At 38.7% G+C, this 22,758-nt stretch overlaps 1 protein-coding gene across 5 annotated transcripts in view; it reads left to right on the top strand.

The window, feature by feature from the left end:
- The window catches only part of FBXW7 (F-box and WD repeat domain containing 7), a 215,993-nt gene extending 201,291 nt beyond the window's left edge, over window positions 1–14,702 (top strand). For all 5 annotated transcript variants that reach the window (XM_061142505.1, XM_061142504.1, XM_061142503.1 and 2 more), the window contains 7 exons: window positions 3,016–3,139; window positions 4,918–5,054; window positions 6,010–6,123; window positions 7,340–7,521; window positions 9,525–9,750; window positions 11,578–11,788; window positions 12,801–14,702. In XM_061142505.1, coding sequence (XP_060998488.1) covers window positions 3,016–3,139; window positions 4,918–5,054; window positions 6,010–6,123; window positions 7,340–7,521; window positions 9,525–9,750; window positions 11,578–11,788; window positions 12,801–13,069 — 1,263 coding nt within the window. In that variant the 3' untranslated portion in view covers window positions 13,070–14,702. The remainder of the gene's footprint in view (window positions 1–3,015; window positions 3,140–4,917; window positions 5,055–6,009; window positions 6,124–7,339; window positions 7,522–9,524; window positions 9,751–11,577; window positions 11,789–12,800) is intronic.
- The last annotated feature ends 8,056 nt before the right edge of the window (window positions 14,703–22,758 follow it).

Raw genomic sequence — 22,758 nt, 5'->3', positions numbered from 1 at the left:
CTCTCTAATTTATTTTTTATTGAAGTGTAGTTGAATTACATTGTTGTGATAATTACTGTTACACAGAAAAGTGACTCAGTTAAACATACATACACATTCTTTTCATACTATTTTCCATTATGGCTTATCACAGGATGTTGAGTATAATTTTAACTGCTAAAAAAAAAAAAAAACACTTTCTATTTTTAAAAATGCTTTATTTTATATGTAAAGAAATAATGGTATAGATCTAAAGTTGTCAAGGAAACTAACATCTTATTGGAGACTAAGTACTAATATTATTTAATAATAATAATGTCAGGAAGTGAACTTATAATAATTTTTTATAATTCCTTTCAACAGATCTCAAAGTTCTTTACCAACACTTACTACTCTCAAAAACCTTGACAAAATATCTCACTAGTCTCACATGGGAGACTTGTGATAAAGGGCATTATCCTTAGTTTGTAAGTAAATGCCAAAAAGAGCATAATGCTAACAGTTGATGATCTACAACAAAACCTAAATTCTTAACATAGAGTCGGCCAACATTTTGTTTGTTCTTTTTTTTTTTCTCTTTGATTAGTTTAATTCATTGAAATACAGCAATTCTGAGAAAGTATTATCTACTTTTTAAATATAACATGGTGGTCTTTTATATAAGTTACAGTGAAAAACAAAAATTAGCAACTGTAATTGAAATGACAAGTTTGGGCAAGGAAAATAAAATTATCTGAAATAAATCTTCAGTTTAAGAGCTTCTCTTGTGTGGAAGTAGTCCTTAGGAAGAATTACTGGTCTAGAGTTCACCTTTAATACAAATAAATAGAAAATTACATTCACTAGACCATTTGATGTGGCTCCCAGAAACCTGTAACCCCCCTCTTCAGGGTTGTAGAGAAGTGGCTTGGGACAGTGCCCACTGTCTGTTCCCATAAGGAACCCAAAACCTTGTGTTCTTTGAGGAACTGATGTAACTAATTATTGTTTTATTTTTGCTTGGCAGCCTAATTAAAAAACCATATAGAATATTGTTGCCAATATATTTGTGTTCTTCTCCGATAGTTTAAACCTTTTCTGATTTATATTTTTCCTGATTGTGATTTTCTTATTAATATTTTTCTATTTGGCTATGTGTATTTTCTATAATATCAGGATGTTTTGGTGGAATAGACAAGCATTTAATAAGTTGAAGTTCATGGTTGAGTTAGAGCTTTTGCTGTTTTAAAAGGAATGGGTGCCAGTTACCTATGGAGTTAGCACTTCAACTTTCTTTAGCACTTGAGTGTTTCTTTACATTTCTTTTTAATGCATTCAGACACTGGACTAGATGATACCTTAATCACCAGTAATAAAGGAAATTTTGTCTGTAAAATTTGCAGGTAAACCTTTGAAATCTGAGCCACTTTGGATTTGTTTCTTAGCATTTAAGATCCATTGAATGTTTCTGTAAATTGCATGTTTTCAGCTTCAACTGGATAACTAAAGAATAGACTTTTTCATTTGACTATTCTAAATATCTTGAGCATTAAGTAGCGTTTCTTTTCCACAAATATAGCTTTGTACCTGATAATTTCTATGTTAAATATCAATTTCACATAGAAGACTAATAGTATGATATTAGACTGACACTAAGGGAGGCCTGACGTGCTGCGATTCATGGGGTCGCAAAGAGTCGGACGCGACTGAGCGACTGAACTGAACTGAAGAAACTTGCGTAGGCTTTGATTGATTGATAATTTCAAAATTAAGTGGTTTATGGAATATCCATTAAAAATATATTGTCAAGTTATATATGTGTGTATTTGTATATGTGTATATGTATATATGAATGCACACACATATATATATATATATAGATTGTTGAATATAGTTATGCCTTTTTATTTTAAATGAGTTTCCATATATAATACTGAATGGTCTTTTCTGATAGACCAAAAATAATTATTCCACAAAAATTTTTTCACTGTCATTTGCCAATATGAGTATTAAATTGAATACTGACTGGTTGAAATACTTTCTATAAAAGAATGTACTCAAGAAATAGGTGATTAATGATGAACTCTATATATAAACAGTCATTGGGAAAGCATAATTTACTTTATGTAATTCCTCTTTAACATGAAAAAGTTATTCAGAATATGCTTTTACTCCCTATATGAGCCTAGGCCCTTTAAATGATATTTTGTCTTAATCAGGTTAGTTTACATGAAAAGCCAGCTTTTTTGCTCTGTTTAGTTCATTCTGTCCTAATATCGTAATTTGAATTTTTATGTGATTTATGAGGCTAATTGAATGAGCATAGTCAGAAGCTGTCATTCCCCTTTTCCTGCTGTTTTATTTATTTGACTTGACTTTACACAATGGAAATAAATTAATGGTTTGCAAGTATTATAAACAAAAGTTTTAAATCAGTGATATGTCAAAGACCTAGCTTAAATACACAACCCTATTTGGCCCATCAAGAAAGTCCCCAAGCCTTATAAAGGAATTAGAACCCAATCACTTTTATAAGCCTTTGTGATTTATAAGTAAAGGGTGTAAATGTTTGAGAAGTTCATCATTCTGATATAAACACTTTGATATGATAAAGAACTATGAATTATGTCATTTCAAAGGATTCTGAAATTATGCCACATTAAGGAATCTCATTTCTTAAATGAAATTATATTTTAGTAAGGACAGAAAAAGTTAACATTTAAAGAACTAATAAAGTAAAAAAATATATAAATAGATTTGATAAAATTCTTGAGTCAGGGCTCACAGAGCAAAAGCAGGAGAAAAGGCCGATGGGTTTAATAAGTATTCCTTGAAGAGGTAAGGAGTTACTAGGGTCAAGTTCATAAAAACCAATAGCATATTTTAAAATCTTGTGTGTATTTGTTAAAATTGAATATTAGAAGGTACTGCCTTTCCATAATACTAGTAATTAGAATGTAAAATTATCTTACATTTATCTATAAGCACTTTATCCTATAGAGAATATTTTCTAATTAAAAAGAGATGCTTGGTATGCTATGCTTTTTCTTTTCATAGCTGGCACTTTATGTGCTTTCATTCCTGGAACCCAAAGACCTGCTACAGGCGGCTCAGACTTGCCGCTACTGGAGAATTTTGGCTGAAGACAACCTTCTCTGGAGAGAAAAATGCAAAGAAGAGGGTAAGGTTCAAAATCACAGAGAGAAAATGTTTGTGGTTTGAAAAAGCAGAGTGATTCTGAAAACAAAACACAACAAAAAAATAGTAAGTTTTATGTGCTTGTAGGATAAAGTGGTGGATCAATTTAAAAAACAACTTTGGCAGCCTAACAAGGAATCAAGACTGCATCTTCATTTACATTGACCTACATATATTAAATCCACAGGTTATTCCACATGTTCAGATGAGCCAAATCTTGGCACTAACCCCTTTAATGAGCACTGTAACTAACAGTGAATATATCTGATTTGCTTCCTAGTCTCCAGTAGAATTAATAAACAGTGAGAAAGTCAAGATGAAGATAATATAAACATAACCCCCAAATTAAATTAGCGATTACATACTCAAATTATAGTCTATTCATTTTTTCCACAAATATTTATTAAACACCTCCTATGTGCTAGATCACTCTCATAATCTCCCCACCATGGAGCTTGTGTTCTGAGACTTGTTAACAAAAAAAAAAAACGAATCCCCTTTCTTACTAATGGAGTAGGTATCATGCATATTAATTCAAGAAAGAGCACGTTTTTTCCAGCAGGCATCTAGAAAAATACTATTTTTGAAAAAAACTATGCTAAAATATTATTTGCCTTCAACAAGCAAACTTTTTAAGAAAGAATCATGGAGGGTAAGACAGATGCGCAGCCTGTTCTCTTGCACCTCATGGAGATCATAGTGGATTGGGCAGCATTGATGGTTAGTAAAGCTGGGAGGTGAAGATCCAGAATCCTTGGTTCCTCATCCTGCTTCTGCCCTGTCTGTGGCTTGGACTGATCAGGAAACCCTTCCTTCTCAAGTCATCATAAAGTAGGATTACTTATGCTTGCTTTACTTTCTCTCATAGAATCATTGTTTTAATGACCTTTATAAAAATTGTGATAATTTATGCATAAAATAGAATTGATCACTTTCACCGTTTTCAAGTGTACATTGCAGTGGCATTAAGTACATTGACATTGCACTTGGTCATGCAGCCATCGCAACCATCCATCGCCAGAACTTGGTCATCTTCCCCGGCTGCAGCTCCGTATGCATTTAACAGTAACTCCTTATTCCTCCTCCTCACAGCCCTGGAAACCACCATTTTGTTTTCTGTCTGTATACATTTGACTGCTCTAGGGACCTCATGTAAATATAATCATACAATAATTGTCTTTTTATGACTGTCTTATTTCACTTAGCATAATGTCTTAAAGATTTGTCCAAATGTGTCAGAATTTCCTCCTTTCTTAAGGCTAAACAATATACCACTTTTTTCCTCCATTTATCCATCAGTGGTCACTGGGTTGCTTCCACCTCTTGGCTGTTATAAAGAATGATGGTGGGAACGTGGGTAGACAAATAACTATTCAAGTCCCTACTTCCAGTTCTTTTGGGTGTTGTATCCAGGGTGAAATTGCTGGGTCATGTCACAATTTTATGTTTATTTTGAAGAATCGCTATACTCTTCTCCATGGCAGCTACATCATTGTACATTCCCACAAGCATTGCCCAAGGGTTCCAATTTATGCACATCCTCACCAACATTTTATAGAATTATTCTAACAGAGAAATTAAATAGTCAGTATACACCATGCCATACAGAATGCAAAATTTACATAATTGTTTTGTCAGAACAGTGTCAGTGTTCTGCATTTCGGTGGTTTCGAGCATTGGAGAAGATGAGATACATTAGAAAATGTGTAATTTGTATTATTGGTAAAGGCAGTTACACTCTTTAAATGTTCTGAATTTCAGGTATTGATGAACCATTGCACATCAAGAGAAGAAAAGTAATAAAGCCAGGTTTCATACATAGTCCGTGGAAAAGCGCATACATCAGACAGCACAGGATCGATACTAACTGGCGGCGGGGAGAACTCAAGTCTCCTAAGGTAACCGAGCAGGGCGCCCTCTGTACCGGGGCGTTCATTGGTGTTACTAGCGCTCAGGGTGCTCACTGCCCGCCTGCGGTGGGAGTGGACAGCCCGTCTTCTGTAGCAGGAAAACAGTGTGTTTCTAAAACAACAGAAAATGTAGCTGACAGTGTTCCTCTTTACTAATTTTTCTCTAGTCTGACAACTAACTGTACTTTGTACTTGAATAAAATTGACGACTAATTGTACTTGAATAAAAGATGAGTTGATTCACCTGTTCTATCTATTGTATGTAAATGAAAATTTCTGAATATTCTGTTGAATTTTGTGTCATACTTATACCTAAAAGTTTGTTCCCTGTCTGGCCAAGCATGACTTTTTGAGGAATGCCCATGTTTGGGGGGCTTGTTTGGTAGCTTTTGTGTGTTTTAATTTTATAAATTTAAGCCTAATTCTGATTTTCTGCCTTATACCATTTCAAGTATATAAAGAATGGCAAAAATGCTTGAAATTCTTGGCTGTATTTTTTTAACTGAATTAAAAGCGATTTGGGGAGACATTTTGTCTTCATACATACATGTTATGACAGACTTTTTTGTTAAGTTGAAAAGGTTGGTGAGTATTGTCTTTCTGCTTAGTAGGTGCTTTTGTTTTTTTTGTGTCAAAATCGCACGGCTGAAGTGCATATTCTTTTGGTTTGAAAAGATAAAATAGACGGTATAAGAGACATGTGTGTTCAGACCATCTTTATGAGGTTTTGATTGATTTTAGTAGTTGATGTCTCATGTATAGGTAGTAGAATATGGAAACAATAAAATGTTTAATACTTGATTCATCTACCAGGAAGGATACTTCATATTTTATATAAATTTTTATTCTAGAAGTAGAATATGCATTCCTGTTGCTATTTATGGCCTCCATTTTCTTTTCACCAGTATTTAACATATTTCTCATCTGCACATCTACGTTGTAGGTGCTGAAAGGACATGATGATCATGTGATCACGTGCTTACAGTTTTGTGGTAACCGAATAGTTAGTGGTTCTGATGACAACACTTTAAAAGTTTGGTCAGCAGTCACAGGCAAAGTAAGTTTACTTCTTTCTACACTTCATAAAGTCACTATTTGGTACATATCTTTGCAAGGATCAACCAGTGAGATGAAAGCAAAGATTCATTTTTGACTCTAGCTTAGTTTGATAGCAAATATAAGAGCTTCTAATTTAGCTTTTTCCTTGGCATGAAAATGATGTTTCTCATGGTAGGGTTGTCATTAGTTTCTTCTTCATTTGAATAGTTGGTCTATCTTTGTAACTTAGGTTAAGATTTTACAGTTTTTTTTTTTTTTTTTTGGCCTAATTTTTCCCACTTTTATTAACCATCTAAGTTATATCTCCTTCCTTTTTAATTTTTTTCAAAAATATGATTGAGGGGTATTTTTCCTTTTAAATTTTGTTGATAACCTAACTAGAGTTTAAAAGTTAAATAAATCATGTTAATTTTGATTTATCTCAAACCCTATACGGTAGACGTTAAAGTGGGCTATTTAGTTAAATGAGTTTGAAGAAAACAAAGCAGTCCAGGCTCACTGCACATAATGTTATTCTTTAAAGATTCTCTTCTGAATATTTACTTTTATCTGTCCAATGGAAAATATTTCTGTGAATTAAGCAGTTGACCACCTAAAAAATAATAGAAGAAAGTGTTGGCAGGGGGAAAATCTATGTTTTAAAATGTTGATTCTTGGACAAAAATCTTCTAAATATTCCAAGTCAGATGTTACAGTTTTTAAAAACAGTTTCATATTTCCATAGTGTAATATTAGTCTTGGATTTATTTCAGAGTTTTAATGTCTGTCTTTACTTGTCTAGAAGTACCTTGCCTGGCTCCTAACTACTGCCTTGGGGCAGATTCAGATGAAATGTGGTATGCAGCCACACCCAACCCTGTTGGCATTCTTTCATTGAATCCATTCCCATGTTGCAATCCAAACCAAGTTGCAATTTTAGTATTATTATCAAAGAGGCCAGGCCAGAGCTGTCATACTTTAGCCAGAAAGGTTTACTTTCTACATCCGTTCTCCTAAATTATGTGTGTGTATATAAAATGCAGTGCTGCCAAATAAACAAAGCAAACAAAATAGTGATGGGATCGTGTTATATTGGTGTAAAAATTATTTTCTGATATGCTAGACATTCCAATTGAGTAAATAACTTTAATCCAGATTTTAATGAGCTACTGAAATGTTACTTACACATTGTTTTTCTTTCTACCTCAAAGTAATCATCTTAAGTGTTTTTGCAGTGTCTGAGGACATTAGTGGGACACACAGGTGGAGTATGGTCATCACAGATGAGAGACAATATCATCATTAGTGGATCCACAGATCGGACTCTCAAAGTGTGGAATGCAGAGACGGGAGAATGTATACACACCTTATATGGTCATACTTCCACTGTGCGTTGTATGCATCTCCATGAAAAAAGGTAGGGGAAATCCTGTAGAACTTGGGAATTCTTCCTCTGTTACTTGTGAACTTGGGGCCTGTTGTGCAGAGTTCGGTTGTATAATACTTGCTGTGTCTAGTAGAGGGTGAGTGCTAATGTGCTCTTAAATTAGACTTTAATTATTCAGCTTCAGATGTTTCTCTGCTAGGAAAGCAGTGGGGTATTGCCTTAAAATCGGGCAGTTGTCATTAAGTCTCCTTCCTCATTTAATGGTGTTGTTGGCTTCCACTTTGAAATGCCTTGTTCTGTGATCTTGACTAATACCTTAGACTTTATTGTTCTAAATCTTTGATGACTCATCATGTTAAAAAAAATATTTGGGGTGGGAGGATATATTTTTGTTGGGAGGACAAATTCAGTTATTCAGGCTTCAAGACTCTGAGTCTCTGTAGTTACCCGCCCACCACCCCTCCCCCTCTATTGTCTCCCCTATGTCCAGACAAAAGCTGAGTGAGGCTGTGGGTTTTAACTTATTGTCATTACCTGTCACCTGAACTGATGACTGAGCTTTCATATTGGGTCACCTTGCGCACAGCTGGCAGAAAACCTCCTCTGATTATGGTAGGACCACGAGCTTTTGGGAGCCTTCTGTTGCACACTAAATTAAGGAAGAAATCCAGTTTTCAGAGTAATAGCTTCAGCCAAACTGGATTGCTAGCCTTTTTCTTCTCAGCATCTTTGCTGTTGCTTTTCTTTCCTGCTACAGAGCCCTCCTATTAAAAGTCCTTTTTGTCTTCCATTGGCGTGTCTTCATGGTACTCCTGTTAAACAGATGTAATTTCTACCTATTTTGTCAGAAAAAGTCTCTCTGAAGAGTTCTTACAGTGAATCCACTCCAGTTTTTACTGTTCATTCTGTCCGTGGCATTCTTTATTAAGAACCATTACATTAAACTTATTTCACTCTAGGTTTGTAATACATGAAGAAAAGTGCCTTTTTCACTTGTAATTTGCATCTACTTTGAACAGTTGTGCTCTACTATTAAAATTGGGGGAGTTGGTGTCAAGAGACCTTGCATTTCAGTTTTCAGTATGTTCTGACTTAAATGCCTCAGTGCTTCCATTTTCTACTCTTCCAAACATGGAAGGTGGACTTTCTTTCTCTCTTAGGAATAACATTAAAGACACCTGAGTTTTCAACTCTCCTTTGTAATCCAAAGGTGATTACAGTATTTGTATCACTCTTGTTTTCGGAAGAGTATCACTTTAATAATCTTGGGTCAAAATTTTAAGGGATTTCTGTTGCTTCTACATGTGTATCTTCTAAAATCTGTGTATCTTAATGCCCTCGTAGCCTATTGAATATTTTAAAATGTAAGCATAAGCAACCTTTGTTTGAGGACATATTTAAAACTGGTTAATTTAACCAGAGTATATGGTGTAAAGCACATATCTTTAGCAGTTTAAATTCCAAATTCTGGCTTGTTTTGTTGAGACACTTCTATTGAATTTTTTCCCTAGTCATAAAGGGAATGTGTGTTCATATTAAAATTTGGGGAAATGGGAGAAAGAATAAAGAAAAAATTTTAATTTTTCAAAATATTAATACTACCACCTATTAACATTTTATACGTACTACCCACACTGGCATCTTATTTCTAAAATCAAGATCTTGTTGTATGTATTTAGAACTCGCCACATGTTCTGCTAATTTTTTATCTTCATCTTCCTTTGCTTCATCTTCGTTGTATCTAACTATAATACAGTAGTTTTCAAACCGCAGGACACCAAAGTGCTTCTGGGTCCCTCATAGGTGGGGGAACCAAACAGGCAGAATTCAAGGCTTTCCAACTTCCCATCCCAAACAAAGTAACTCAGCTTTCATGTGTTTATATACTGAGGTTTGACATAGCATGTATTTATTTTGAAAACAGGTGGTTTCTGCTTAAGAAAAAGAAAAGAAGTTTTAATGACCACTGACTTTTTATGTATTGTTTTCCCATGATTTTAAATTCTCATATATTTTTTCTGTTATATCCACAGAGTTGTTAGCGGTTCTCGAGATGCCACCCTTAGGGTTTGGGATATTGAGACAGGCCAGTGTTTACATGTGTTGATGGGTCATGTAGCAGCAGTCCGCTGTGTTCAGTATGATGGCAGGAGGGTTGTGAGTGGAGCGTATGACTTCATGGTGAAGGTGTGGGACCCAGAGACAGAGACTTGTCTGCACACGCTGCAGGGCCACACCAACAGGGTCTACTCACTCCAGGTAAGAGACCTCACGCTCGCGCTGCTGCGGTGCTCTCGTAATGAGTCATCATACTGTCTCATTCAGTAATTGCCGAATTACTGATCCAGTACAGCCCAGAAACAGATGAATTATTCTGCTGTTTACATTTACTTTAAAATTGGCATGAAGAAAGCATGCATTTTGAAATTATTTAAATGATTTGTTTCCATTTTTCTATGATTCATTTTCCTCTAAAATCAAATATTGGTCTTGGAACCTGAGATTTGGGGGCCCTAAGTTTTCCTGTGTTAGTTAATGGGGAGATACTCTCATAGGAAAATAACCTGGACTTTAATAAACTCCTTAGCACAGGATTAATTTGGCCAGAAGCTGCCCCTTTGCCTTGATAGCTGGAGGTTGATGGAGCATGTAATTGTGATTCTGTCCCCATTCACAGTGGAAGTGGGGCTTCTGCACAAAGCTGCTCTGCACTCACAGGGCTGCCGGGTTGTGGTCATAAAGGAGGAAATTTGTCTTAAACATTTTTGATTTGTTTTTGTTTGAGCCTGATATCCTAGAATAGACTGCCATATTTTGACATAAACAACTCGATTATTAGCAGGTTTAAAAAATACGTCTTGTTTTGTTTCCTGAAAGACAGCATTTTCAATTAAAAAATACAGTTGACTCTTGAACAATGTAGGAGTCAGAGGCACCACCCCCCACCACCACTCCAGTCAAAAATTCTCGCATAGCTTTACAGTTGTCCCTCAGTGTCTGCAGTTCCACATCCAAGAGTCCAGCCAACCTGGGACTGTGCAGTAACATAGTAGGTATCGAGTGAAAGAAGTTTGTAAGTGTAGTGGACCCTCCTAGTTCAAACCCATGTTATGCTAGGGTCAGCTGTATTTCCTATTATTATTACTTATGTAGCTTGTTTACCAATTACTGCCCACTAATGATCAGCAAATTAGTACATGGGCCTAGGGCTCACAGTTCTGTCCTTGGAATATTTGTTTCTTCATGGGATTATGTCTATGTCGTGAAATATTGACATAAAATAAAGATGTCTGTTAACTTAGAAAAGGTTATTAATTTGGAGGAGAGGGAATTGGCTATGGTTGTCTGTATGTTTTGTGATATGTTCAGAACCTTAATGATTATAATAACCTCATTTAAATAAACCCTTAGATTGAGAAAATAGGTAGGAACTTTATTATTGATCTGGGAATTGGTAGATATTTGTTGACTTTTGATCTAGCTGGGAAGTTGGAGAAGAGGTGCCATAGATAGTTTGCTTTTGTTATCAAAATGCCACCACTTCTAATTCTAGACTAATTATCTGTTGGCACATTTCCTAACTATCATTAGGTTCCTGTAAATGAAATTTTTATTTTACATACAGTTTAATGGAACTTACTTTGAAGTATCATGAAAGTTATCTCTAGCTCTTTTCGTGCCATAGATGTGGATAAGCACACCTTGTATCATAAACCACATCAGTAGTTTCAACTTCCTGTTGGGAAGTAAAACTCAAATGGCAGTCCATATCAAATCATTCATAATATGTAGCTACTGAGAGTGGCCAGATGGTCTGACAATAATATGTTCATTGTGCTTCTTTAAAAATTGTTTCTGCATCTAGTTTGAAGCCACTGCTCATAAAAAATTCACATTTCTGATAGAAGCTTCTGAGAACATGCACTGGAGAGCTGCTTGGTTGCATGCAGTTTATCCTGGTACCTCATTTTGTACCTGGCATTATCTGTTTCTCATGCTTTGCTCCCCTCCCTTTTTAGGATTAAGGTCAATAGATAATATCAAGAATATCTACACTTGTAGTCTAATAAACTGTGTCTGTTGTAGTTTGATGGCATCCATGTGGTGAGTGGATCTCTTGATACATCAATCCGCGTTTGGGATGTGGAGACGGGGAACTGCATTCACACGTTGACAGGACACCAGTCGTTAACAAGTGGAATGGAACTCAAAGACAACATTCTTGTCTCTGGGAATGCAGATTCTACAGTTAAAATCTGGGATATCAAAACAGGACAGTGTTTACAAACATTGCAAGGTAAATACTGGCTACCCACCTTTAGTTGCATTCCTTAGAAATAAGAGAGTTGGTCAAAAGAGAAATGTGGAACTTTTTTGTCACAGAATGATTAACCTCATACAAAATGAAAACTGATTTTGGATAAGTTTATGAGCATTTCCACTCTGAACTGACAGAACTAGGCTGCCCTAAGAAAGTGTTTTAAATTGTGTTTTTAATATAAAAGTATTTAATCACTTCCTACATGTATGGTTAACTCTACCTAACCTGAAAGAACAATGTGAAGAGAGATCTTAGCTGTATCACAGAAGCAGCATGCTCGTTTTATTTGTTGAGTGATCATTTATTTTGAATTTGTAGTCCAATTTTAAATTAAAGAGCTGCCTTATTGCGGGGGAGAAGCCTCTCTAATCTGATAGGAAATTGCTTTGGCCTTGACTTAGACCCTTAACCACCTGCTTAAGTAGGATGGGAGGGCATCACGGTGCCCACTCAACTAGAGGGGGAAACGTCTGAAAGCCACTAGCACTAAATGAGGCACGACGCTGTTAACTTCTTCTGTCGTGACTAACTGCTTTTTATTGGTCAGAGCCCTTCGAAAGCGTTAGTTCTCAGGGAGGCCATCTGGTAGGTGGTACTGCATTTTTCTCATTGACAATTTTTGTCTCTTTCTCAGAGTTTTGGAATAGGGTTCATTCAGCCTTTTGCCCCTGATTGGTCAGTTCAGAGTGGTAGGGTAGTAGAGTTGATGGTCTTCTTCAGCACAACCAGAACACATGATGTATGCCTGGTAGTGAACCATGCTTCCTGGGAGACAGAACCCTCAAAGACTAACGTTTCAGTTACAAGTAGCTACCAGATTTTCCTACATCCCTGCTGATTCTAAAATACTCAGAACGCAGTTTCTAAATGTGCAGTGTTTTAAATATTTCATTTATTGTGTGTTCCAATGTAGATTCCACAAATTATAATCTAGCTGACCCGAAACCATGGTTTCTAACCACTAATGAGATTCCTTGGTTTTGCCTAGGTCCCAACAAGCATCAGAGCGCTGTGACCTGTTTACAGTTCAACAAGAACTTTGTCATTACCAGCTCAGATGATGGAACTGTAAAACTGTGGGACTTGAAAACGGGTGAATTTATTCGCAACCTAGTCACATTGGAGAGTGGGGGGAGTGGGGGAGTTGTGTGGCGGATCAGAGCCTCGAACACAAAGCTGGTGTGTGCCGTCGGGAGTCGCAACGGGACGGAGGAAACCAAGCTGCTGGTGCTGGATTTTGATGTGGACATGAAGTGAGGAGCAGGAAAGGGGGCGTCGCCCCCACTCGTAGGCGACGGACTCCCTGCCCTTCCCCCTGCAAAAGAAAAAAAAAGAAAAAAGAAAAAATATCCCTTGTTCTCAGTGGTGCAGGATGTTGGCTTGGGGCAACAGAGCGAAAAGACCTACAGACGCAGAAGGAAAAGAGGAAGCGATGACAAACCGCAACTGACAAGAGAGGCGCCTGCCGGCTCTTCCCGGAAGAGGCTTCACTTTGGACTGAGGGCAGCTTTGCAACACGAGACTTTCGAAATCAAACCAGGTGCAATTATTTCTTTTATTTTCTTCTCCAGTGGTTGCTGGGCAGCGTTACTGCTGAGACGTCGTTACAGATTCGCTGGCCTGTTCTCTTACCACTGAGACCTAGAAGGAAGCTGCAATAACACCCACACAGTACCGGTGGACTGTCTCACCGAGAGCATCTGAAACAAAAAAAGTTATTTTTCTGGAGTGGAAAAGCTAAAAAGGAAAAAAATTACTGTGAATTGTTTTTGTACAGTTATCATGAAAAGCTTTTTTTTTTTTTTTTTTTTTGCCAAACCATTGCCAATGTCAATCAATCACAGTATTAGCCTCTGTTAATCTATTCCTGTCGCTTCCACATACACTCTTTAATGCCTATGTTGCTCAAAGGTGGCAAGTTGTCCTGGGTTCTGTGAGTCCCGAGATGGATTTAATTCTTGATGCTGGTGCTAGAAGTAGGTCTTCAAATATGGGATTGTGTCCCACCCCTGTACTGTACTCCCAGTGGCCAAACTTATTTATGCTGCTAAATGAAAGAAAGAAAAAAAAAGCAAATTATTTTTTTTTATTTTTTTTCTGCTGTGACGTTTTAGTCCCAGACTGAATTCCAAATTTGCTCTAGTTTGGTTACGGAAAAAAAAAAAAAAAGACTTTTTGCCGCTGAAACTTGAGCCATCTGTGCCTCTAAGAGGCTGAGCATGGGAGAGTTTCAGGAAATAAAGAGTGACGTTTGCCTGCAAGTAAAGAATCGAGAGTGTGTGCAAAGCTTATTTTCTTTTATCTGGGCAAAAATTAAAACACATTCCTTGGAACAGAGCTGTTGCCGCCTGTTCTGCGGAGAAACTTTTCTTTTTGAGGGCTGTGGTGAATGGATGAACGTACATAGTAAAACTGACAAAATATTTTAAAAATATATAAAACACAAAATTAAAATAAAGTTGCTGGTCAGTCTTAGTGTTTTACAGTATTTGGGAAAACAACTGTTACAGTTTTATTGCTCTGAGTAACTGACAAAGCAGAAACCATCCAGTTTTTGTAGTAAAGGCGTCACGTGCAAACAAGCGAAATGAATGGAAAAGTCAAATGGTTTGCCTCATTTTCCAGGAGCCACAACTCAAGCTGAACTGTGAAAGTGGTTTAACACTGTATCCTAGTGATCTTTTTTTTTTCCTCCTCCTGTTTATTTTTTGTTTGTTTTATTTATAGTCTGATTTAAAACAATCAGATTCAAGTGGTTAATTTTAGTTATGTAACAACCTGACATGATGGAGGAAAACAACCTTTAAAGGGATTGTGTCTATGGTTTGATTCACTTAGAAATTTTATTTTCTTATAACTTAAGTGCAATAAAATGTGTTTTTTCATGTTAGTATGCCTGTTTCTTTTACTGAGGTGGTAACACTTCATTATCAATATTTAGGGTTTGTCTCTAACAGATGAAAGAGCAGAACCCTGATTTCTTTGATCCCTTGTAGTGTGTTTTCTGCAGCCAGAGGGAGAGCAGGGACCACGGGGAGCAGCTTGTATCTCTCCCGTAGACAGGCTGCCCGCGAAGACGTGCCTCTGTGCACACCTCTAGTGCGCGGGGGTGAACACACGTGAAACCTGGCCCCTCACAGAGCCACCAGACTCCTGTGTGGTAGTTACAGCTAGGATTCCTGTGAAAAGTTCATTGTTAAAGTCCGACCACATGTCGACCGCTTACCAGGAACTTTGCATATACATCTCTCAGAAGCCCCCACACCCCTTAGAAGTAGGCAACACTCCCCCCACTTCACAGATGAGGGCAGAACTGGGGCTCACACGGGGTAGGGGTTTGTCAGGAGTCAGGTACTGGGCCAAGGACCAGGACTCACACCCATGCCCTTTAAGGAAAAAGAAACCTGGAGTTTAAACAGACTAAAGCGAGATTTTAGGGATGAGGGGGCATTTTTGTGGTACTTTTAGGCTCTTTTGTCACTGCTTTATTGAATAAGCCTAGCATTTTTACAGTAAGTGAAAAAAAAAAGAGGTTCGGTTACTGCAATTACATAGCCATGGCAGGTTTCTGCCATGGGTGCATCTCCAGGAATCCCAGCTAGCCAGGCCCGAGATGCATATCAGAAAGTTGACAAATACAGATGCTACTTAGAGAATACATTTCTTACAGTCACTTTGAGAATACATTTCTTACTCCTAGGGCAGCAGTTCTTGGGCCTCACTTTCCCAAAGCTGCTGAATCAGAACATCTGGGAATGAATGGGACCCAAGAATCTGCATTTAAACTAGCTCATAAGGTGGGTTGTGAACACAACTTTGAGAACTGCTGCTCTAGTTATCTGGTGTATTAGTCCCCAACACATTACAGGCACGAGAACATCAGAGAGAAGTGACAGAATAAGGGAAAAGATAGAAAAACCACATGGTTAAGACCCATGGCAAAAATCACGTTAGGCTATGAGGTGCAGGTGAGCAGCCCAGCCTGACGCAGGGTTATAGCCATGCATAGCCCATGTTATAGCTCATGGCATAGCCCAGAGCCACAGCTGCTGTTCACACGGACAACTCCGTGATCAAGAAGTTGTGATTCTGCTTGGTAGTCCTGAAACTGCTTGGTTTTTCCTAATGTAAATGTGGCTTGACTCTAATACAATTGAAGCACAACATCATCTATAAAAATGAATGGGCATTATAGGATAGAATGAGTTCACCAATAGGTCTGACTCCAAAGCCCAGTTCTGTCTGGATACAGGACCTTCATCAGATCACTTGACCTCACGTCTCATCTTCTAGGAGGCAGAGAATCCCACCTCCTAAGGTTATTGTAGGGATTAAATGGAATGTTACAAAGCATACCAATGGCACTAAGTGGTACCTACTCTTACAACTTTAAGAAAAGAGACCCAGATAATTCTATCTTGCTATATTTGGGAGCAGTTGAATGTATTTGTGACTCATTCAGGTATGTAATAAAAATAGCATTTCTCTATATATAGCAATTTACTTTTTTTTAAAAGTGGAGTCACATAAATTTCTCATTGAGTCTTACAGAAACCTTGTAAAAGGCAAATATGGAGCTCTTGTATATACTTAGGTGTTCATTAAATTTTATTTATGAATAAATGAATAATCTTCATTACAGTGAATCTGTTCCAGGAAACGGAAAATCCTAACCTCATCCTAAAGGAATTAAGAAAAGGTCATAAAGGGAGCCCTGCTTGTGGCCTCCTTAATGAAGAAATTCACCACCTTATATAACTGTGAATTTTCAATTGTTTATACCAGAAGAGAGGCAGCCCCCAAATTTAGATGTGACAAGTTCCCAAAGATCAAACAATGCCTGAAACTAAAACTAAAATTAGGACACAGAGTAACCCATAAACGCCCAGAGCAGGTGCTCAGTAAGTTTGTGGAACTGAGCAAAGAGGGCTTATTTTTTTTTTTTTTTGGAATTGTTTATAATTTTGACACTTGGAAGCTCCCTTATTGCTATTTAAGAACCATAAGCTGTTTCATTAATTTGCAACAGATAGTACACACCAATTGGTGAAGTAGATATTTCAACCTACCTACTTGTTTATTTTCAAAAGGTAATTGACATTTAGTTCATTGTGCTAATTTAACGTTTGAGCCATTTTCTCTCTGCCTTTTGAGCTAGCCTGTTCAGTCTCCTTTCTACTCTGAATTGATTGGAGGCTACAATCAAATAACAACACGAAGACCTCTGCCTATCCCTTCCCTAAAGTGAACCGGGTCGCAGGAAGGCTTCCCTGGATCCAGGCTGCGCCTCGTTTCCCACGCACTTTCACTGATGCAATCCCTGCACTTTGTGAAATGGAGACACAGGGGATGGGGAAGCTGCCTGGCAGCACCCGCCTGGCTTCATCCCTGCTCCTGTAACTCCTAACAGCCCGTATTAATAGAAACCAGAAACAAGTTACTGGCGCAGGGCGAGGAGATTAGGTTCACATCACAATGACTGATGCCTTCCCTCAGACACAGCTTTATTCACTTTCCTTCTGTTAGTCATCCCCGCCCCCCAACCCCAGTAAAACTAGTCCACATTGTAACCTCTACTCCATCAGCTTCATCGGCAACAGAGGATTCAACCTTGTCCCTTGCAGCAATTTTCAGAGAACCTACTGGTTTATAAAGCCATCTGGAATTCTACCAGTAGTGAAAGTGGTTTAGTGTTGCTGGTGATTGAATGTGAATAAATGCTTCTGACGCAAGTTGTTTTCATGTCCCCTGTGGGGGGTGTGTGTGTGTGTGTACAACATACAAGAATATATTGGAGGGACTTCCCTAGCAGTCTAGTGGTTAAGACTCCATGATTCCACTGCAGAGGGGCCCAGGGCCCGGATTTGATCCCTGGTCAGGGAACTAAGATCACGTGCACCATGACAAAAAACAAACAAAAAAAGAATATACTGGATCCTGGGAAGAGGCCCTTGTTCTCAGGGATGCATAATAATATTTCTGTTAAGCCTTTCACTTGTTCATCCATGAAAAAAAAGGAACGGGCCATATGAAGAGAAGATGTTAGTGGCCAAAAGAAGGTTTGCTAAGACTTCTGTGATAGCTCAGTGACCTCTGTCTGAAGGGAGTGTGTGTCCACATGATGTTGCTGAAGTCCTGCGTTAGACAATGTGTGGTAATTTGAAAAGGTGGTGCACAGTGTTACATTTTGGCATTGTCTACTGCCCAGGAGATGGATTTTAAGTTAGATCTAAAGTGCCTGCACCCAGCTCCCGTTTTGGGGGAGCGCCAGCCATCAATCTGAATTGCCATCAAGCATAATGTGGCACTGTTCACTAGCCCATGCGTCCTATTGTCCATTCATTAATACTAGTGAAGCCCCACCAAGGGAGGTTCTTGCCGGTTTCATTCCTCCGCCTCCTTCTCTTTCTGGGTGGAGGAGACCAGAAATATCAAAAAGTAATTTCAAAGGTTCTTCAAAAAAAGAAAAAGTACCAAAAGCTGAAATGACTCAGAGTGTACCTTTCTCCAAAGTGTAAAGTATAAATAAATTCTAGACCCAGTTCCTGGGAAGACTCATTGCTGAGACCAAAGCCTGGCAACTTCCCAGTTTGCAATTGGATGTAAAAATAGCAGAGTTTCTATTTCAGATGATCTGATTCTCCCCAGGATTCTTAAGGACAAGGAACCACTGAGCGGACATTTTGATGTTTTATTCTTTGCTTTGGAAAATCTATCGTGGTCAAACCTATGAAGGCTGTTTATCTTTGGGTTTTGTTTTGCTTCAGCAGTCATGCTCTGCAAAAGGAAAATTATGTTGAAATCACTCTTGCAAATCAAAGGTTCAAACAGAACACAGAAATATATTGCCAATTTACACTTTTCCAGGAGATTCATAGATTATAAAAGAGACATCAAACCACTACTCACTGTAAGAGGAAGGTTACTTGCAAGACTTTTTAAACTTGTATTGATGAAGCCCATTAAGACTTCACCAAACCCTTATGCCTTACTAAATGTAGGCAGCTAGACAGTCTAATTCCAAGCTACCATGAGCCTTTCAATTTGAGGATTCTCTCCATTCCTGTAAAGTGAATGGATTTTGTGTCACTAAAATCAATCTAGCAAGGATATAATGTGGAATAGAAGTTAAAAGTAAAACCAAACGCACCTCTTGTGAGCATCAAATCTAGGTTTGGGGGACTGAAGCTCATAAACTTAAGGACCCTCTTAAAGAAAAGAAACATCTCACAGAATTAGATCCCAAAATGAACATTTAGCATGATAAACATTGTAACAACTCACTGAGGACTTGGTAAAGAGGATCCCTGTTTTGTGAGATCTCTAGGCAGTTACCAGAATTGCTTAATGGAAGTGCTTCTGACTGCAGCCTCCCTCCCCGCCCCAGCCCCACCCCGCAACCCCCCATCTCCCCCAGCTTTCAGAGGCCTGAAGCTCAGCCTCATCAGTTTCAGGGGAAATCTTTTTCGGCTCTCTCAACTCTAGTCCCCTCATCTGGAAAGGGGGTAACATGTCATGGGGATTACATGAGACTGTGTGTCGAGCATTTAGCATGGTACCTGGTCTGTAGTAAGGATTCATTGAAGGGCTGTAGATATCACCAGTGATCATGATAGCCAGCTGCTGTCATGAGCTTATTAAAGTTCAGCATAGTGACATGTATTAGGAATAATTTACTATTCTCTTTATTTCCAGGCAAGGCTTTATAAGGACCCCTGCTGCAGCACGTAAGAGGGAGAGCAAACGACAGTTTCCCTCCTTTGCTCGCTCCCCAAGGAGGGGGCGGACCCACTGCTTCCTTACTTGGGGTGAAGGCAGGGGTGTGTCCAGGGATGGCTTGGGTGTGTTGTGTTCAGGGAGCGTGTGCAGTACCCTGGTTTTGCTCTAGGTTCTTCAGCAGAGGCAGTGGGCTTTTCAGTCTCTCTGTTTCTTTTGTCCGGAATTTGTCCAAAGCGGGCGTGTTGTTTTCAGTCCCATATCGTTTCTCTGAATTCTGTTGCTTGAGGAGAGCTGTGTCCAGGTGCAAGCACTGCAGCGCTGCAGTGGAGAGACCCAGGCCCCAGCCTGTCCCACTCCCACTGAGAGACTCCACAGCCTTATTCTTAAAGGGGAGTGGCCTGAGTTCTCTTCTGAGGCTCTTCCTTGCAGACGAGGACTGCAGACCCGAGCTTACCCTCAGGGTACAGAAGTCCCTCGCCAACTGGTCCAAGGACCTGGAGGGACCTGGGCCACTTTCTCCTGGAATGGGCTTAATTCCTTGGTCATCATGAGCCTTACTTCAAACTGTCAGTGCCTAAAAGATATGAACTTAACCAAAAGGTTAAACAAACACAGGCTAAAAAGGACAAGAACAACAGTAGAACAACAATCTTCTCAATGGTCCCATGATGTCTTATCATTAGCCCTATTTTATAGACGAGGAAATAGGTACAGATATGTCAAGGAACTTGTTCATGGCCACAAAGTCCAGAAGGGAAAAAAAAAAAAACCTTGGAGAAACTGGCCACAGAGGACAAGCTCTTAACCATATTATTATGTATTGACCCACAACTGCCCTGCAAATTTGGGAACATGTAATATGTCATAGATCAAACCAGAAAACGATGCAGTCTCAGTCCCAGCCTGTTGACCTGTGAACTGACAGAGCCACAGAAGCAGGCATGAGCCTGGATTTCAACGAGGGAGACCTGAAGAACAGTGCATAGTATATTCCTGCTATGGTTTGGCTGTAACAAATACCTTCTTGTTGGAAAATTAGAGTCACTTTTTCCAACTGCAGACTCAAAAGAGAGTGAGTTGTCTGAAAAGAAGACTTTGTATAAGAGAGTCATATAATGAGGAGCACATAGGAAAAGTGGGTAAAATAGTGTATTTTAAAAAAAAAACTACATTGTTTCTAGATTATTTAGGGGAAAAATATGTTTTTTCTACAAAAGATGAACACTTTAGTTATACAATTTTTTTATCACTCACCATTGATGTGCCCCAGAACAACTAGGCAAATGAGAAGCAAGCGTCTAGGCTCTCAGGCATTTTGTTGTGGTGGTGGTTCAGTTGCTCAGTCATGTCTGACTCTTTGTGACCCCACAGACTGCAGCACGCCAGGCTTCCCTGTCCTTCACTGTCTCCCAGAGTTTGCTCAAACTCATGTCCCTTAAATCAGTGATGCCATCCAACCATCTCACACTCTGTCATCCCCTTCTCCTCCTGCCTTCAATCAGCATCAGGGTCTTTTCCAATGAGTCAGCTCTTCATATCAGGTGGCCAAAGTATTGTAGCTTCAGTATCAAGCCTTCCTGGATATTCAGGGTTGATCTCCTTTAGGAAAGACTGGTTTGATCTCCTTGTTGTCCAACGGACCCTCAAGAGTCTTCTTCAGCACCACAATTCAAAAGCATCAATTCTTTAGCATTCAGCTTTATTTATAGTCCAACTCTCACATCTGTACATGACTCCTGGAAAAACCATAGCTTTGACCATACAGACCTTTGTAGGCAAAGTGATGTCTCTGCTTTTTAATATGCTGTCTAGGTTTGTCATAGCTTTTCTTCCAAGAAGCAAGCATCTTTTAATTTCATGGCTGCAGTCACTCTCCACAGTGATTTTGGAGCCCAAGAAAATAAAGTCTGTCACTATTTCCATTTTTTTTTCTTATCTATCTACCATAAAGTGATGGGACTGGATGCCATGATCATAGTTTTTTTAGATGTTGAGTTTTAAGCCAGCTTTTTAACTCTCCTCTTTCACCTTCATCAAGAGGCTCTTTTGTTCTTCTTTGTCTTGGACCATTAAGGTGGTGTCATCTGCATACCTGAGATTATTGATATTTCTCCCAGCAAACTTGATTCCAGCTTGAGCTTCATCCAACCTGGCATGTCACATGATATACTCTGCATATAAGTTAAATAAGCAAGGTGACAACATACAGCCTTGACGTACTCCTTACCCAATTTGGAATCAGTTCATTGTTCCACATCCAATTCTAAGTGTTGCTTCTTGACCTGCATACAGATTTCTCAGGAGGCAGGTAAGGTGGTCTGGTATTCCTACCTCTTTAAAAATTTTCCGCAGTTGATTGTGATCCACACAAAGGCTTTAGCATAGTCAATGAAGCAGAAGTAGATGCATTTCTAGAATTCCCTTGCTTTTTCTATGATCCAGTGGAATGTTGGCAATTTGACTTCTGTTTCCTCTGCCTCTTCTAAATCCAGTGTCTACATATGGAAGGTCTTGGTTCATGTACTGTTGAAGCCTAGCTTGAAGGATTTTGAGCATTACTTTGCTAGCATGTGAAATGAGTGCAATAATTTGAATATTCTTTGGCACTGCCCTTCTTTGGAATTGGAATGAAAACTGAGCTTTTTCAGTCCTGTGGCCACTGCTAGGTTTTCCAAATTTGCTGGCCTATTGAGTGCAGTACTTTTATAGCATCATCTTTTAGGATTTGAAATAGCTCAGCAGGAATTCCATACCCTCCACTAGCTTTGTTCATAGTGATGCTTCCTAAGGCCCACTTGACTTCACATTCCAGGATGTCTGGCTCTAGGTGAGTGGTCACACAATCGTGGTTATCTGGGTCATTAGGGTCTTTTTTGTACAGTTCTTCTGTATATTCTTGCCACCTCTTCTTCATATCATCTGCTTCTGTTAGGTCCCTACCATTTCTGTCCTTTATTGAGTCCATCTTTGCATGAAACATTCCCTTGGTATCTCTAATTTTATTGAAGAGATCTCTGTCTTTCTCATTCTATTGTTTTCCTCTATTTATTTCACTGATCACTGAGGAAGGCTTTCTTATCTCTCCTTGCTGTTCTTTGGAGCTCTGCATTCAGATGGGTATGTCTTTCCTTTTCTCCTTTGCCTTTCTCAGCTATTTGTAAGGTCTCCTCAGACAACTATATTGCCGTTTTGCATTTCTTTTTCTTGGGGATGGCTTTGATCGCCAT

Source organism: Dama dama, chromosome 5 (genome assembly GCF_033118175.1).
Source record: "Dama dama isolate Ldn47 chromosome 5, ASM3311817v1, whole genome shotgun sequence".
In the NCBI taxonomy this organism is placed as follows: domain Eukaryota; kingdom Metazoa; phylum Chordata; class Mammalia; order Artiodactyla; family Cervidae; genus Dama; species Dama dama.
Note: the sequence above shows the minus strand (reverse complement) of the source record. Positions and strands in the feature narration are given on the sequence as shown.